Source organism: Polyodon spathula, chromosome 6 (genome assembly GCF_017654505.1).
Source record: "Polyodon spathula isolate WHYD16114869_AA chromosome 6, ASM1765450v1, whole genome shotgun sequence".
Lineage (NCBI taxonomy): Eukaryota > Metazoa > Chordata > Actinopteri > Acipenseriformes > Polyodontidae > Polyodon > Polyodon spathula.
The window spans coordinates 56,228,344-56,247,474 of NC_054539.1; the positions used below are offsets into that span (position 1 = coordinate 56,228,344).

At 37.5% G+C, this 19,131-nt stretch overlaps 1 protein-coding gene across 1 annotated transcript in view; it reads right to left on the bottom strand.

Moving 5' to 3' along the window:
* Positions 1–19,131, bottom strand: part of mms22l (MMS22-like, DNA repair protein) — a 48,990-nt gene that overhangs the window by 19,096 nt on the left and 10,763 nt on the right. Inside the window, exons 10-14 of the mRNA XM_041253226.1 lie at positions 18,506–18,682; positions 17,886–17,945; positions 17,360–17,479; positions 16,649–16,869; positions 11,347–11,856 (exon numbers count right to left, since the gene is read on the bottom strand). Of these exons, the coding sequence (XP_041109160.1) occupies positions 11,347–11,856; positions 16,649–16,869; positions 17,360–17,479; positions 17,886–17,945; positions 18,506–18,682 (1,088 nt within the window). The remainder of the gene's footprint in view (positions 1–11,346; positions 11,857–16,648; positions 16,870–17,359; positions 17,480–17,885; positions 17,946–18,505; positions 18,683–19,131) is intronic.

Below are 19,131 nucleotides of genomic sequence, written 5' to 3' on the forward strand. Positions count from 1 at the left end.
AAACACTAGCTGTAAGAAGCTACATTGCAAATCCATCAGCATTTTTAACTAAGGGGCAAAATGTTGAATTATAACATATGACATTTTGTAGCCACACTGTAGCGTCATAAGAATCAACTGATGAGCGCTAATTATTTTTCACAGTAAAAAAAATCTTAAAAACAACCCTCTGACAAAATACTAAAGAAAGAAAGTCTGATTTTCATTGCATCATAACACATTATCTTTAAACTTAAATGTGTATATACCTCCCTGTGGTCCACGGGTCCACAAATTAGGTGATACAGACTCATCTTACGTACAGTAAATTGAGGAATGCAATGACGTATATGACGTATCCAATTGTAACTTTATGCGGATTAACACTAGCAGACTTATTCCTTGGCTATAAGGATAGCAATAGACAGGTACTGTTCAGAAATGCCACCACTGATTTGTTTGGTAAACACTGAATACACTGAATTCCTTAAACTGTGCAGAAGAGTAAGCAATTACAGATATTTGTGTACTGTAATCACCACCCGTGATCTGTAAATGCTGTATGCAAGTCAACTGCATAGCAGGTCAGGTGCCTCCCTATAGTTATAATAACTGATTTTTGTAATTTTTAATGTGTGTAACAATAGATTGAAAGCAAACGATTTCCAATTAATCATCCTACTAGTGAGATACAGAAAAAGTGGAAAATCAGCAAGCAATAAGACACATCAATAAGCCATGAAAGTGTGATTATAAACAATGCACAGTCTGGAGTGGCTTATTGTAGTTATAAAATGGTGAACATAAAATAGGAAACAAAAAGCAAGTTGACATTCTACCCCCCCCCCCCCCCCCCCCCCCCCCCCCCCCCCCCCCCCCCCCCCCCCCCCCCCCCCCCCCCCCCCCCCCCCCCCCCCCCCCCCCCCCCCCCCCCCCCCCCCCCCCCCCCCCCCCCCCCCCCCCCCCCCCCCCACCCCCCCCCCCCCCCCCCCCCCCCCCCCCCCCCCCCCCCCCCCCCCCCCCCCCCCCCCCCCCCCCCCCCCCCCCAAACCCCCCCCCCCCCCCCCCCCCCCCCCCCCCCCCCCCCCCCCCCCCCCCCCCCGCCCCCCCCCCCCCCCCCCCCCCCCCCCCCCCCCCCCCCCCCCCCCCCCCCCCCCCCCCCCCCCCCCCCCCCCCCCCCCCCCCCCCCCAAAACAATAATTTGAAAAATAACTACTACTGATAATTATTAGAATGCTGAAGTTCAGTCAATAGACAAACTTTGTTTCTGTTGAGAGAATAAAATATGTTGCCGGTCCCTGCAGCCCCAACAGCTGTCAAGGGCAGTGCTGCAATCTCTTCTGGTCATTCTCCCAATGAATTCCACCCAGTGCATTACTGGGCAATGCCTGCACGGCTGGGACATCAGTTGGCCTTTGACAAAACTAGAAGGACAATCTTTGCCATGCTATTAATGACCTTTGCCTGGTTCTTTCAATCTAGTACAGGAGTACCACTGTTAGAAAGTCAGAAAATAGAAAGAAAGAAAAAAACACCACCACCAACTTATGCCCACTTGCTGTGTTTGTTTCTTTGCAGCACGATATAGCTCACGTGGCTTGAAGACGCAGATGTAACTGATTGGTGAGGATTAGAAGCCACTGCTATGTATGAAATGTCCTTGCTACAGAACAAAATACATCAACACCCCACTGTGATATTATTAGACTAGACACTGGTACGTGTGACAGGCACTGTTGTTGGTCTGAGACAAAGACACGTGTAATGAGTAGGATCATATCAATTGGTAGTTTATTATTTTGCAACTCGGTTACGATCGAGTGATTTGCCATTTTTTATTAATCTTGCAGATATAAAGGCTCCTCGAGTCAATTAGTTAATAGTAAAACTGATAAGTATTAGGAGTCTAATTCTTATTATATTTGCAAAATCAGCTCCCGTCTAATGACGATAATGCCACAATAGCACATTGCAAAACTATGTAATTACACTTTAATTGTATTGTGAAAAAAGCATTAAATCAAAAAAATATCAGTTCTGTGGAAGGAATTATAATAATTTGGTACAGTAAAACAAATCTGAGCTAGCTAAGTAGGTCACCACGACTCAAACGCAACAGGAGACCTTTGGGAATCTATCAGTTAACGGCTATTTATGTGCAAATGAGTGCCCTCTAACCCGAAAATTCAGGCCAGCTAAAGGGTATTAAAAGTTAACGAGAAGCTGTGTTTCAGAGCCGAGCCAAAAAATTAAAGCACCCTGTTAAAACAGCTGGATTTATTCCAGAGCTGCATTACTATAAAAGATTTTATGAGACAGGAAAAAATGTACAAAATAAATTTTATTAACATGATCTCTATTTTCTTCCAGTTTGACCTAATATTGCCTGACTTTAACCGTTGAGTTTATATTGCTGAATTCTACTTTACTGTTAGTTTATACAGTACTTTACCTTAGCTTCAAGAAAGGGCACCCACTTTTCTCATTTAAGGAATTGGGGGGGGGGGGGGGGGGGGGGGGGGGATTAGGGAAGGCTAATGGCATCTTAAAATAAACTGCAGTAATTCATCATAAATAGCACTCTCTGGCATCTACAAGAAACATTTGAGTATTCTTTCATTAATAATAGCCACGGCAAGTGAAGAAGACCTGCTTTAGAAAAAGTTAATGGTAAATAAAAAACAAAAAACAACAAAAAAACACTTTTTGCATAATTCTAATAAAAAAGTGTGTTCAGACAATGTAAATTAAATGAATACGTGCTTCTTCATTCACCTTGTTTAACAGAAATTGGCTTATTACTGTCGCTACTTCAAATGTCTACTTTGTGACAGTTACAAGCATATAAGAAGCTGTGTGGTCCAGTGGTTCAAGAAACGGGCCTGTAACCAGGAGGACCCTTGTTCAAATTCCAGTTCAGCCATTGACTCACTGTGTGACATTAAGCAAGTCACTTAGCCTCCTTATGCTCTGTCTTTCGGGTGAGACGTTGTTGTAAGTGACTCTGCAACTGATTCATAGTTCACACACCCTAGTCTCGTATCTTGTAACGTGCTTTGTGATAGTGGTTTATATAGTGAAAGCCACTATATAAACATGATTACTATTATATACTGTAAGTGACACTTGTACAGTTGCAAACATAGGATAGAGAGCACGATTTTGCTGCATTTTTTAAACTAATTTAAAATACCCTGCTGCACATTAGAGTGTATTAAACTTCTGGATGACCTAACCCTGAAAATAATTCAAATTCTACATAAAACTGATGTAGAATTACACATATGCCTCTAAATAACTTCCACTGACAGTTTTAACCAGTTCTGAAGACTGCTTTATAAGCATGTCCAATCCGACACCAGAACCTATGCAAATGAAGGCATATATTTTTAACAGGTTGTGCCAAAGAATATCAACATTAAGCTTCATGAAAATTCAGATGAGCTAAAAATTACAGAAAGTGTGATACACACAAGACTCTACATGGTTAGAGGTAACCACAGATCATTCAGTGTATAAACATTATATATATATATATATATATATATATATATATATATATATATATATATATATATATATATATATATATATATATAATGCACAGTAATGTAATCAAAAAAACCTGTACATGTTCATATGAAAAAAAAAAAAAGAACAAGAAAAAAGCTGTGATGGAAGAGGTTATTAATCAAAACACATTAACATTAATAATTACAACTATGTCACCTCTATCTATAACTACGGAATTGATATCAACAATATATTTCAGGAAGAGATCCTTGATAAGAATTTTAAGACAGAATAGCAAACATTGTAAAAATGATTGTGGAAGAAAAACAAACAAATAAAATCCAAACAAAAAGCCCATTTAGTAATAAAAAAAAAATCCCCCTTTTTTCCACTTGCCCACCCCTTTACTTCTTGAAATTCCATTCAGCCCACAGTCATTCTCTTGTATTTGTTCAGCTCAAAGCCATTATTGGTTTCTTTCACTTGGAAGTTAAATTGGCTATTACAGCTGCACCATTGAGCTCCGGTCTCAGTCTTACCCCTAGGCTTTAATTAACCCTGATTAGCGATTAACTTGAGCCGCTGGCAGAAAAAGGAGTGAATGTTGACGGGGTCTGTAGAGGGTGACATGGAGAGGCTCGGAGACAAATCAGAGGGCTTTGGTACAGAAATGTGATTTTATAGATCACACCCCACTTCAGCGCTCATAAGCTGTACCTTCAACATGAACACTTCAGGAGCACTCCAAGAAACTCATCTTATTTCCAATGCAAATGCAATGTTGCAAAATGATTTAGTTTATTGTAAGCCAAATGAAACTGAATTTTAGAGTGGGATATTGTTACTAAAACATTTACCAGCACTGTTATAAATGACAGACATACATACATCAGCTTCAAATGCAAGCAGAAGCAGTCTAATTTTAATGTGTATGTCTTGCAAGGCAAAATACTTTTACATACTCTATCCAGAGTTGTAACTAGTCACCAAAATAGGGACTCAAGTCGAGTCTTTGACATGCCAAGCTCAAGTCGAGTCACTTTGAATCATTAGGTCTGACAGTTCAAGATATCTTGCTTTGATCAGATTAGTTTTACAGAAGATTAACCTAATATATTATATATATATATATATATATATATATATATATATATATATATATATATACACATACACACACACACATACACACACACACACACACACACACAGCACCCCTAGTTCCAGTGCCCTTGCTCCTTTATAGTTTTGTTTCAGATACATTAACAAAATGAAAGGAAATTTGGTAGCATTTAATTCCATGTTGAGATATTACTTCAAGGTTTTAGCACATAGGAGAGAAAAAGAAAAATAAACTGAGGTAAAATTGTATATAATTCACAGGTTATATAGAATCTGTACTACATATATCTCCTCTTAGCGTAAGCTGAGCTATAGAGTGTCTTTTTCCATTAAATGTCAACTAGACATTTTTAAAGTAACAGTTTCACAAAAGCACAAAACATAAAAAGGTGTCTGTTGGAGTCCTAATGGCATAACAAAACATAATACTGTACTGAAAAAAGTACAAAAACAAATTAATCTTTTAAGCTTTCTCTTGGGTCATGTCTTATACTTTAATATACATAAAACTTTAAGTTAAAGTATAAGACGTGACCGGAGAGAAAGAAAAGAAAAATGTTTGAAGCCTTACAGTCTTAACTAAGACTTTAAACATAAACCTCTAGTTTCACAGACCACCGATTAGCACCGACCTTGGACTTTCTAATATTAGTTTAGGTAAACCTCCAACTGTTTTCTAGTTTTTATTAGTTTGCAATAGTTTAACAAATATGTACTGTAAACAATGTTTTATTCAGAATTGGATTTAAAGGGATTTAAAAATAGCTACAAAGCACCAACTCCCTTAAGAGATACAGTGCCCATAAATAAATAGATAAAATACATACAACCATAAATTAAATAAAGAGAATAGTGAGCACCAGTACTTCCCAAATTATTTACTTTTCAAGCATTTATTAGGCAAAATTTTACTTATTAGAAATGTTTTCCATACATCCATTACCTTTATTTGTGTGCTAACAAAACCTGAAACTCAAGTCTTTTTCTACTGTGTGGTTTAATTTGCCCTGGCATTAAGCCTTAAATAGCTTCACATATTTTAATAGCCTGAAAAAGTCAAAAACCTTGGCATACACCCACACTATTTGTATTAACTTTCTAAACAAAATCACATACACAAAAAACATGCAGGTAATCCATTAGCTACATTCAGAGACTTATGGTAAAGCATTTCTAATCCATAATAATACTATTAGTATTATTAATAATATAAATAATAATACTATCTTTTAATTTCCTAATAACCAATCCTGACAGTGTCGAAAATATTAAATGAAAAAGTAAAAATAAATAAATAATTGCATGGAAACTTAATGAACAAAAACAGACTGTGTCTTACAACCATTGTTGGTTCTGACAACATATTGATATGGAAACCTTTTTTCAAGACAGGACAGAACCCCCCCCCCCCCCCCCCCCCCCCCCCCCCAAAAACAGTTCTAAGCAGCAGGAGGTGGCAGTGTCGGCTTTGCCAAATGCTTAGCTGCAATCTTTATTCTTAAGTCATAACACCAGATGACAATGTTCCCTAATCCAGCCCAAACTGATAAGTACTATGACCCTGTCACTTCCCATATTTCAAATTCGAATAAGGCCGGCATCAAAGGATTTTTACATTTAGATTTATTTTGCTGGCGGCGCCGGTAGCCTCTCATTCACCTGCGCTGTGCTAATGCAGCTCTCGCACACCAGGGTTACTCCCAGCCTGAATAGCAGGTCGTCCCAGCTCGCTGCACTCGTCTGAGGCCTGGGCGGCAGGCAATTTAGATCCAATCAGCCCTTATTTAGCTCAGGAGGAATGAGCAGCACAGTGACACAGGCTTAAGCCTGACCCCAAGGACACTACTCATCAAGCAGCAAAAACATGACAAAATCACTCATCTTCTACCCGCTAGCAAAAAAATAATACTCATTTCCCCATTATTAGTTTGATTCACACACATACACACACAAATGGGTTGTAGAATCTGTTGCCCATTGTACCCACCCCTTGCTCACTGAATGATTTAAACAATTGTAACATTGTCCATGAAGTTTTTATATATATATATATATATATATATATATATATATATATATAGATTTATATATATGGATATATATATAATATATATATATATATATATTTGTAAATTACATTTGCGTGTTCTTTATCCGTTTTTTAAAAGTAGAATTTTCAGGATTTAAGAGCTGCACACCAGGGGGAAGATGAAGCAACAGGAACTAAATGGAACACAGAAAACTGGACAGTTATTTTCTCACTCTGAGAGAATCCACTGCTGATATATTTTGGCAATAAAAGCAACAATGTTTTTTTTTTTTTTTTTTTTAAATGCACATGTATAAAATTGTTTATACAAGGGGAGTCTATTTTAATCATCTAAACATCAGAGGATCGAAATGCTGCTGCCATAATGTTCACAAACCTGCTCTATTGCGGACCTTCCTGTTTTTTGTTTTCATTGATATTATGTTTTTCCTGAGGGTAATACAGGATGATGATATTAGGACCTGCCACGTTAGGACCATAGAAATAGACCTGGTATGTATTTTTGTTGTGTATTACTACAACTAGTACCGACAGTAAAAAAAAAAAAAAAAAAAAAAAAAAGGAAAAGAGACTTTGCAGGTCAGTCCTTTTTTTTGCCCATTCTGTTTGAATAAGGCTTTGATATTTTTCTATTTATGTGCTTTATGTAGCAGATGGTCGTGTGCAGGCCAACACCACACAGTATAATATCTGTTTATGCAGAAGATTGCTTGTGTAATGTTGTGTGCATGTGTGTAAATAGTGCACGTCTGTGTGCAAGTCCCATATGTGTCAGAAGAATTCAGACTGACAATTGTGTGTTCAATTTCAATACACCACTGCACATACAATACAGCTAAAAACAAAAAGCATTCCTACACAACACAGACCTATCGAGCATACTGTAGCTGTTTGGGGATCTCTCCGAACTGTTTTTATATTATGTGCATCCACTTACTACATAAATACACACACTTTTGGGTAGCATTTTGGCTGTTATGACAAAAAAAATGTGATTTCTTCCAACATGTATTTCCTGGGTTCCGTTTGGCGGAGAAATACTGTACCTGAATTTCTCTTGTGACTCATGTTTTACAACACTGCAAATTGCACAAAAGTAGAATACCGAATATTTACACTTCAAATCTGCAGAGGTATTCCAAGACAGCACCTGCTGTATTTTCGAATAAATGTAACAAACACGTGACCCCCATTATAGGGACATAATAAGAAAGAATAGCGTTTGTTAGCAATAGTCTATTTGACTCAAGTGTCTTGTGTCTTTAAGGACTGAAACATTATCACATAACAAATTGTGGTGTACTTCAAGTGAACTTTGAGTTAACTGTCATTACAAAAGGGTTAAAACAGTTCCCAGTAGCAGCTGACAGACACCGAATAGTCTTCTGCATCCAGACCTGCGTTAACTTGACCAGGTCCAGGGCTTTCCCATAGGGACCGGTAGTGACTAATCTCCGAGTCTCAGTCTCTCAGGGGCCGTCACTGTGGGCACACTCAGGCAATTTAAGAAGTCACTCCGCTTAAGCCTTTTAAGAGTGACATGGGAGCTGTCTATACTGTCAAAACACTTTGGGATGACTGATGCTGAAAAGAGAAGGTTCTATTAAAGAAATAGGTAGAGATTACTTTATAGTAATTATTTCAATACAGAAATGTATGTATATCTATTTTCGGCTTGCATGACTTTCAGCTGGCTGGGGGGAGCGTGCAGTCAATGAGGGCTTTTATAATTCCAATTCATTCACTGAATACCAACAAAATGGTTTAAAAGGTGGTTATCACCAGTGTAATGTGGACTGAAATCAGGTAATTAAACACATGAACCCCAAGTACAAATCTATAGAAAATATACTGTATCCCAATACTGCTATGGAGATTAGCACACTCATCATCTGCAAGTCCACACTTACAGTATATGGTATTTATCTATTTAAAACAGTTAATCCAGGAGAAAGATGCTACAGGTTTAAATAATTGCTTTCTAACAGAAATCAGGGTGAGTAAAGGTAATCTATAATCTTCAAGAAATGAAAATAAAATCATTACATTAAGTACTTTAATTAATATTTATAATTTTATTCAATCAAATTTGTAATTTTGTTGCCCCACTGGCAGCAGCAGTGAGAACATACATGTTTTTCTGTCTGTCATTGGATTAGAATGCAACTACCAGAGTACTCAAAACATAGTGTTAGGTCTAGTTTACTCAACTACGATTTTGAAAAAAAAAAAAAAAAAAAAAAAAAAAAAAACCCATACTACTAGGAAATCTTTAATTCTAAGAACAGTAAAGCAATAAGTTCATTTGTCTTTTTCGAGGAAGAACTTTTAAAAAGTATTGTCAAAAAATACGCAAAAACTGTTTAGTTATTAAAGAATATGTAGTGAGGTTCCGAAAAATATAGCGTTACACATATCTTACACATATACATGCGCATGTGTAGTTTTTCTTTTCGTTCTTAACATCTGACAACATCTTTTTACACTTTAAAACTATTTTCCAAATGTCTGCTCTAGTGCACTCATAGCGTAAGGATTAGTGCCCACATTTGTCTGTGTCCTGTAATTTAACCTTTTGAAAATCCTCTATGCCATGTGTTTCATAATTTAGGGCAAGCAAGTTTAACTGGATTTCACATAACATGTTGTCCGCTGGTGAAGAGAATGTTTAAAATCAATGCATTTTTAAATGCTAAAAATAGTATTCTTTCAGAAATTGAGATTTTAACTGAGAATTGGATATTATTACACGGCACCAGTGTAGTGTTATTTTCAGGTACGCAGATAAAAAGTGGTACACAGCGCACTGTGCTTGCTCGTGCATGCCTGAACAACTTCCGTTTTAAAACACAGAAGTGCCTGTTCATAGCTGGTACGTTATGCTGCTTTCGGTCTTGTGCACATTAAAAGGAATGGCAACAATAATACATTATGATGAGTCATTTTCTAGCAGGATGAGATTAGACAGAATTAAGTTGAGCAAGTTTGTGAATGGGTTGTAGATCAGCTGTGCTCTTGCTGAGGGACACTGGCAGCAATGACGGGCAGGGCTTACAGGCAATTACTGCCAGTGCCGTTTTGTTATTTCGTTCCCTGAAGCTGTAAGTGTAAAAAGTTGTCAGGATGTTAACAATGAAAAGAAAAATGACACATATGTTATTTAAGCAGTTGTAGCAACACTCTGGGACGTATAACACTATTTTTCAGAACCCCTCTACTTACTCTAAGCCTTTGTGAAAAGTATCGGTTATCATATAATTATCACTGTTCACCAGTACAAACAGCAGTCTTGTTAATGTGTAATTCCCCAAATACCTTCTTCCAATGTACAATACAAACTGAAAAAAGAAAAACACACTTCAGGAACTTGCATATGCATTCATCATCTTTGTTTGCTATATTAATGCAATAAGAAGCAATTACCTTTCATTCCACAATGAGGTTTCATTCCTCTTTTTATCTTTAGTTGACCGACAGCTCAGTAATAAGAAGTTACTTATACAGCTAGGACTAAACAGCCCTGTTCATAGTTGAAAACTTGAAAACCATTTACAACAATATCAGGTATACTAGACTTGTGTCTAGTTTCATCAAAATCAGTCAAATGGTTAATTCTAAGATTAAGGCTATTTTTCACTAGCCAGTCAAGTCTCAGTACCATGAAAAAGTAAAAATCATAGTTCTGGGGCAAATATCTGAATACTAGAACAAATATTTTTTGCTATGTATTCGGATACAAAAATCCTATGTTCGTATTCACTACAAATGACAAAAATACCTTGTACTTATTTACTGTCTCACCAGAATTTGCGCTATGAAATGAAAAATGAGCTCTGTGTGATATGCGAGATGAATATATATATAAAACAGACTCAACACAGCAGCTCTTGAGCCTCTTTTTCAAAGTTTTAGACAGCAAAAATGAAAAAAACAAACCAGATTACGTGTGTGCATGCATAGTGAACTCTATGGAAAGCCACCTGAGACAGAAACGCGTTCTACTGCTTTAGAGCGAGCCAGACTCTCATGGGACAGAAAAAAGGCAAGCACGTCATTCTGAAATGCCTCGCTTAAACAATACCCAACTTCCTGAAAATGTTGTGTAGTGATTTTTACATAGATTTTTGTGTAGGAACACAGATTATTTTTTATTACTCCTAGGATATTTTTCCATTTTAAGGTGTTACATATTGTAAGGTCTTGCAGTAAACAAACAAAAAAAAAAAAAAGGTGTACACACACAGGGCCACGGCCATGCCCCCGGCCACTGCTGCTATGCTGTATCTACCTGCGTTCAGAGCAATATAATGTCTTTTATTACTTTTTGAAAACCGAACAAATTTTTAAATTATGAGCGAATGTTCAAACATGAAAATCCTGTGTTCGTCCCTTAACTCAAACAATCACCTTGAGCTACCTTCACACTGCGGTATGTGGAACTGGTCTGAACACATTTTGAGTAAGTACAGTACATTTAAAAATGTATGTGACACACATGTTCACATTGAGACAGACCGGTTCCTCCATATCATCTCGGATTAAAGAATCTCGTAACCCAGCTGTACCACAATTTAATAATCAACTCCCAAGATAGGCCAAAAAGATATATCCTCATACTCTAAACCCAGATTCTCGTCATCATCAACTGACATTACCAAAAAGAAAAGAAAACAATTCCTAACCTCAATCGTGCTAGCACCGTCTGCAGGAAACCAAGCGTGGTGTGGAGTTCCGACTCTCGGCAGGCAGGTAAAAGCATGCCAAAGCCCTCATTCAGCAGCTTCTCCTCTGAGAGGTGCAGGTAAGAGCTGGTCTCAAACACCTCCTGGACCCCCTCAATGTAGGTGGACAGTAGAGTCCAAAGGGTGAGCTTGCGTGTGTTGTCTGTGGTCTTCAGGTAGAACTCTTTGGCTGCCTGTTGGAAGGCGAGGGATAGCTGGTCAGCCAGCACGCAGATGTCCAGGCCCTTCTCTTCGTACAGGAGGATGAAGGCGAAGAGCCCCCTCCAGATGAGAGCCTTCTGTGTGGTGGAGATGGAGCTGGTGTTCAGCAGGCCCAGGAGGTCGGACACCCGGCTCACCACGTCCTCCACCTCGGCTGTGGCTGCCAGCACCAGGAAGAGGCTTAGGAAGTTCATGAGCCCTGCCTCGCTCAGCTCCTGCATCTTCCGTTGATGGAATTTGGAGTAAACTCTGGGGCAGGGAGTGGAAAAAGGTCAATGTTTAAAAACAATCTAAATACAGCCATCCATTAAAATCACTAAATACAATCTTTTATTTCACTTATTTTTCACAAAACGTTATGTGCCACCATGTTTTAGATCAATTGAATAGAACCTTGCACGTCTACGCTGACCACTCTGTGTACTTTCAGTGGTTGGACAATAAAAATGGGAAACCCACTTCTGAGTAAGTGGACCGATTACTTTGTTAAGCATCCCTAACATTCTGTAATATATAAAGTATCTGTCTCTTCTCTCTCTCCCTGTTGCACGTCAGCTTCATTTATGGCTGGACAGACAGATCTGATCGACTCTGATGGAGGGTGGATTAGCATGCATTTTACAGGTCCTTCAGTGTTATGGATGAATGTGCTTTTAGTTCTGGTCTCTTGTCATTAAAACGCAAGTTTGACTGTATGAGGGATATACAATCGATTATTCATATCGTTCTTAACAGGCAGCCAGTTTCATTTACCAATGGGTATATGCTGAGACCACCCTTGAGAGCACAAAAAAAAGGTCTAAATAGACAGGTGATCATTAGAGACTGGAGTGTAAGCATTAGGTGACAAATTACCATACTAAAGAATAGTGAGGACCTGCCTTTAGTAGCCTTGGCATCAACAAAGAATTGCATTAATATCTACTTGTTAGAAAAAAAAAAAGGGGGGGGGTTATAACAGGAAAAAGTATGAGAAAAATATAATACAATACTTAACCAATCAGAATTATAATTTAAGCAGACTTTATACTATAAACCGTACTTGTTCTGCAAATGCCTTTTTAAAAAAAAAAATATTTTAAGGTATCTGGTATTTCAGGGGCAGGGCCGGTGTCGTAGGAAATAAGTTGACCAGGAGATAAGCTGACGCGCAAGCGCAGTAATGCAAAAGTAGGCAAAAAGTAAGGTGGGGCAAAAGTTTGATTAAAGGGGAGGTTCACTGCATGGCTTTTTATTTTTATCTGACCGTTTTATTTGCAAGACTGTGTATACATATTACATCGATTTTCACATTCCCTTATCTTGTGTCATACTGTCGAATATATCTGATCTACTTATTAATATAAATTCAACTTACAAAATTAATTTTAAATTACTTATTTGTCAGGCTAATATAGCTTATCTATAGCAATATTCACATTCCCTTATCTAGCGTCACACTGTCAAAGACATCCGATCTACTCATTTATATAAATTATACTTACAAAATTAATTCTAAATTATTTATTGTTTCGTAATATATCCGATCAAGTTATTTCCTAGGCTCAATCCACTTATTTCCCACCCTAAGCTCGTAGACATTAGAAACAATGGAACCTCCTCGTTAAATTCTAGAGCTTGATCAACTTATTTCCTAGGACAACGGACTAACAAAATCACTGGGCCATAGGCAAGCATACACTTACGGGCCCTCTACCCCTGAACAAACAGCTATACACATACACATACACTCACACACACATCTCTATATACATTCCTGCCTTTATAACAGGTATAATTCTACATCTTAAGTTATTATGAATGACTGAATGAATCTGGCAGAAAATGAAACTGTAGGGGATGTTCTAAATAAATTACAGAATAAATCTGGAAAAAAATGATGCCTACGTTAAATCCTGTTTTACAGCTATACAATGTTCCCGATTTACTGAATAAAAAGGCAACAGTTAAAAAAAAAAAAAAACAAGGAACACCATATGAAGTTGAAAAAAGACAATATACAGAAGTTCACCAACAGTAGCTCCACAACAGTCCACGAAAATAAATAGTAAAAAAACAAAAACATATCTGGTACACTGTTGTGTAGTCAAATTAGAATTTACTGCATGCAAAACTGTCAATAATGTTTCCTTGTTTTTTTTGTTGATCTGGTGGGTTTTGACTTGTGTCATTAAAGAAATACCCTTGTCTCCAGAGCAGAGAAATCGTCATGTTTTGGAGTACAAGTAAGTTCAGGTGTTACATACATATGGTAGATTTCTGTATTCTTGAAGATTCCACGCTGACAAAGCTACATTTTTTTCAAAAGATTGCTGGACATGAACGCTTGATGTTTCTGAACAGTATTTACATGTAATGAAATGAAAATGTGTTTTAAAAAGAAAGAAAAAGTTTTATAAGGTTACTTTAATCAAGGATTTTGTGTACTGAGCAATGCAGGAGGCTGAACGTACTGTATATCTATAAAATCAGTGGCGCTAAATGTGCTATTTTACTTTGCCACATAATTAGTTTTGTCCCGTTTACAATACGGCAGTGCTTGTGAACACAGTGGGGCTCAGGCACAGAAATATCTGCAGAGGCAAGGAATCATGTGAGACACGGGACACTGCAGACGTGAATCAAATGGCGTCATCTCTGGACAGGCTTCTTCACAACTTCCAGCAGAGGTTCTAAGAATTTGAGTGTGTTAAAGCCATCTTCCTGAACCCATTTGTGGTACAAGCAAATGGCACAATCAAGCAAAAAGCAAAACTATAGTTGGAGCTTATTGATTTACAAGCTGAAGAAGTGCTTAAGATGCGGTACACTGAAACTACATCTGAAACTTTCAGGACAATCCTTGTGCTGGACTCCAAGTATCCACACTTGAGGAAGGTGGCATTTAACATCTTGACTATATCTGGCTCAACATAAGTGTGCTAGTCTGCATTCTAAACAATGGACAACATTAAATCTCATAATCGCTCCGTTTTGACTGATAATCATCTGTGCAACTGCCTGCGTCTTGCCTTGACTGAACACATCCTGAGGGAGGGCTAGGTCGGCCAGGGTGTCCTCAGCTCACCAGCGACTCCTGTGGACTGGCAGGGCACCAGCGGGCTTGCCTGTAAGCTACTTTGTCCTCCAACGCTGTAGCTCTGAGGTGGCTGCATGGTTAGTCTGCACTGTGTAAAAAAGCGGTATGCTGACGGCACACGCTTTGGAGGACAGCGTGTGTTCTTCTTCGCCACTCCTGAGTCAGTGCAGGGGTGGTAGTGGTGAGTGTGCTTTTATGTGTGTGAGCGTGCCAGCAAGACAATTCAATATGTAATGTAACATGTTATAATAGAAAAATATCCCAGGAGTAAAGAATACGTTGTATAGGCCTTCATTCACTGTGGTAAAGTAACTACAAAACAATAGATGCCAAATAGCAGTTCAAGTCAGATGTTGTTTTGGTTATTCCCGAAAATAAATAGTACATAAAGTTGACAACGCATTAACTTATTTTGCTATTGCCATTTCTTCACAGTAAACAGTGGCCATAGACATGTTTTCATAAAGTAATAACATGAGGTTTACAATCTGAACAAGCAAACAAAAAATGAAATTTAACTTTAAACACTTCAAAATAAAACAAAAACATGGAAATGGCGCTGTAAAATTATGAGGAAAAAAAACCTCACCATTTTGGTCCACTCCACATAACAAAGTCACAACAAAAAAGATATAATATATACAATCTATAGAACACATTTCCAGCAAGTTGGGCACTGTTTAATCAAGTAATTTCAGAATGATGTGCTTGCCTTTTTTTCTGTTCCATGAGATTCTGACTCGCTCTGGAGCACCACAATCCATTTCTGACCCAGGTGGCCTTCCAGAGCTCACTAAGGGTGCACGCGCATAATCTGGTTTGTTTACTTTTCGCTGTCTAAAACATTTAAATAGAGGCTGAAGAGCTTCTGTGTTGATCCTATGTTTTTATATTTATACATATATATATTTATACATTATATATATATATATATATATATATATATATATATATATATATATATATATATATATACACACACACACACACACATATATACATATATCACGTATCATACAGAGCTTTTTCAATTCCCATTTTTGAAACTGTTGCGCAACTTCTGCTGAGGCGATAAATAAGTGCAAGGTATTTTTTAGAATATTTGGACATTTGCATTGTAGTTTAAATGTACAGTATAAAGCCTCTCTAAAGCAGGTTTAAGCCTCAAAATGAGTGCAGCCAACAGATATCTGCATGGAAGCTAAAGTATTGGAAATGCACAACATTGCACGGCTGTGCCAAACTGTCTGGATCCCTTCGAGTTGGAAGGACTGTCCTTTACCAAGGTGAATAAGCCCTTATGCTTTTTAGTTAATTAGCTTTAATGTTTGTTAATTCTAGATCCTTCTCCAAAATTTGAGAAACGAGAAGAAAAACTGCATATAATCTGGGGTAATTTAGTCGATTCCATTGTATTATCCATTGCAGGCTTTGGAATCAGACTCAACTGGCAGCATTTAAAGTAATTTTGGAATGTAAAGCCTTTGCTGCACACACACACACCCCACACAGAGAGCTCTCCGAGCCAAACCGAAATGTGTTTGTGGTGTGGATCACAAACAGCTAGCTCTCCAGTGACAGAGCTCAGACCTCCTTCAGATATTCTGCTAAAATGTTATCCCCAGTGATGTGGTTTAGGCCACCATGTTAAAACAAAATCTGCAGTCAAATAAGGTACATTCCTACAAATCTAAAATAGCAAAATGGTTTAAGCAACTTATTTTCATTTACCCAGTCAGACAGGACAAAAGCACAAATGTATAATGCATTAGAAAACAAAAAATATATATATACATTAGCTTAAACACTTTACATGTGTATTTTTTATTAAAGAAATGGGAACATTACCATGTACATCTCACTGTCTTTCAAAATACTTCTAGAAAGAAGCGCAGACACATTTAAGTGATAGAAAAAAGCAAAATAAAACAGTAGTACTGTGAAAAAATGACATCCCAGTACCTTCCTTTAATCTGCTTCCATGGATGAGTCCCGGTTGTCTCCTTGTTCATCTGCAGGGCCACTATACGAAGGAATATCTGAAAGCTGTTTGCCACCCTGTAAAGATCAGGACTTTGCTGTTCACTGCAGCAACTCTTCACCAGCTCCAGCATGGAGAACGGGGTTTTACTCACACTCATCAGGCCTTTTAAACCCAGCCAGGGGATGGTAAAGGCATTATTCTGGAGCGGGAAGCAAATAAGAAGGAGAGATATTGGAGTGCACCAATCAAAGGTTTACGCAGGATAAGGACAACTAACCAGGATGCAAATGGTTTTGCATATGGTTTTCAAATAACAGCCAGTTACGCATGTCCTGAACATCAGACGGTAGCCTCATCTGAGTCAAGGCCTGCGTTGTAAAACAATAGCTATTAAAATACAGCTCGGTGCAAGTTGTTTTTTAGATGCTAATTGCAGATCATCATGAATTCTCTCTCAAACAATTCCAAAGCCAATTACTTTAAACTACATTCCGTTCTGGCTTTTAAAGCAGAATAAAAACTGTTAAAAAAATGACAGGATAGAACAGTGAAACAAAACATGACAGGAATGTTTTGGAACAACGAGTGTGTAAATATAACACTGTATTTTTTCGACTCCTACCAACTTGATCTTTATGCACAACTGATTTGCACTATTCAACATGGTTTGGTAATTGCCATTTACCTACCAGGTTTTTACTGTAATATTCCCAAAGACATGTAACTGTTTTGACGTTGAAATCCCACAATCGACATAATGTCAAGCAGCACTGTAGATGCATTCGTAATTGCTCCTCTAAGACACCTCCCTGGAACATTAATAAAATAAATAAGTATACAAATTCTATTTAAAAACAACAGTATAAAATATCAGCAGCACCCACGTTGAAATGGTGACCCCCACCACCCAAATAATCATAGAAGGGGACAAGAGGTTGGTATGTAACGCAGCAAAAGTGGTTTTCCTGGAACCAATACAATGAAACATAATGTTTAGGAAAATGTTAGGTTAAAGGTTATAAACTAAATGTGTATATCTGAAGAGTCCCACCTCCCTGCAGTTTTACAAATTACAACCATCATCACTATTTTTCCAGTATGTGATGTGTTGTATAAAGATTTAAAACGCACTCAAAATTATGGAAGCACTAAAGAAACCAAGTACAAATAGTGTTCACTACAAAACAAAACTATATGTATACACGCTATATTTACCTGATTATCACAAGAACGTTTCAAAAGTTCTTCAACAAAACTCCAGTTATCTTCTACCTTCTGAAAAATACAAAACAAAACCAAAAAACCACAGAACAGCTTTAACAATTTACCTAGTGTGCGTGTGTATCAATGTAGAAAAATAGAAAACCCAGCATGAGCACCAATAATGTAAACCATCACGAATCTACTTGGCAACGCCATGATTCAGCTCACGTGCAAATACAATGCTCCACCCATTATCAAGCTATAGTTATCACTCATAGTTATGAGATCATGCTATTTGTGCTCCGCCTTATAATGAGAATGAAAGGTCTAGTGGAATAGCCTTTTGTGACAAATAGGAGCCACAATCATTCCTCCTTAAAACTGGTTCTACGTTATAAAAATGGAGCACTGTAATTTAGTACTCCAATTCCAATAATATATATATATATAATATATATATATATATATATATATATATATATATATATATATATAATATATATATATATATATATATATATATATATATTTATCTATATATACACATACATAAAATAGGTCAGTGACTTTAGAAATTATTCTTCATAACTTCTACAGAACATTGTAAAAATCAATTCCCTGCTCAAAATTACCTTTCCTTCTACAGCCCCATTCAAACTGTACTGATAGAGCTCTGCCAGGTGTGTAACAAGCCACCAGCTGAAGCCCAGTGGGTCCTTGCAGTGTGCAGTGAAATGTTGCCGTGTTTCGTCCACATTTGTTCCCTCCAGGAGGATCCTTAGCAGCTTGTTCAAATAACTCCAGAAGAACTAGTTATATAACAAATGAAAAAACAAATGAAGCAAACACCTCAATAAAAGATATACTGACATGGTTACAACAGAGCAAAAAAAATAATACTGTACAGAACATGGTACTCCGGCTAGTGGAGAGTTTAAGAGATTAAACTTGCATCAAACATTCTTAATATATAGCGTTGTATGTGTGATGTCACAGTCATCTATTACTTCTGTTATTTGTGGCCACCCTTTTCTAAGCAAGTCAATATTTACTATGGAAAAGCATTACAGTAGCTCCAGCATACAGTAAATGACAGAAGTAACCTACAATACCGGTCAAAGTTTTAGAACACCACCATTTTTCCAATTTTTATTGAAACTTAAGTAGTTCCAGTGAATAACCTGATGGTATAAAGGTAAGCGGTAAACTGCCAGAGGTTAAAAAAAAAGTTTAGGTTACCAAAAACTGAAAAATAATG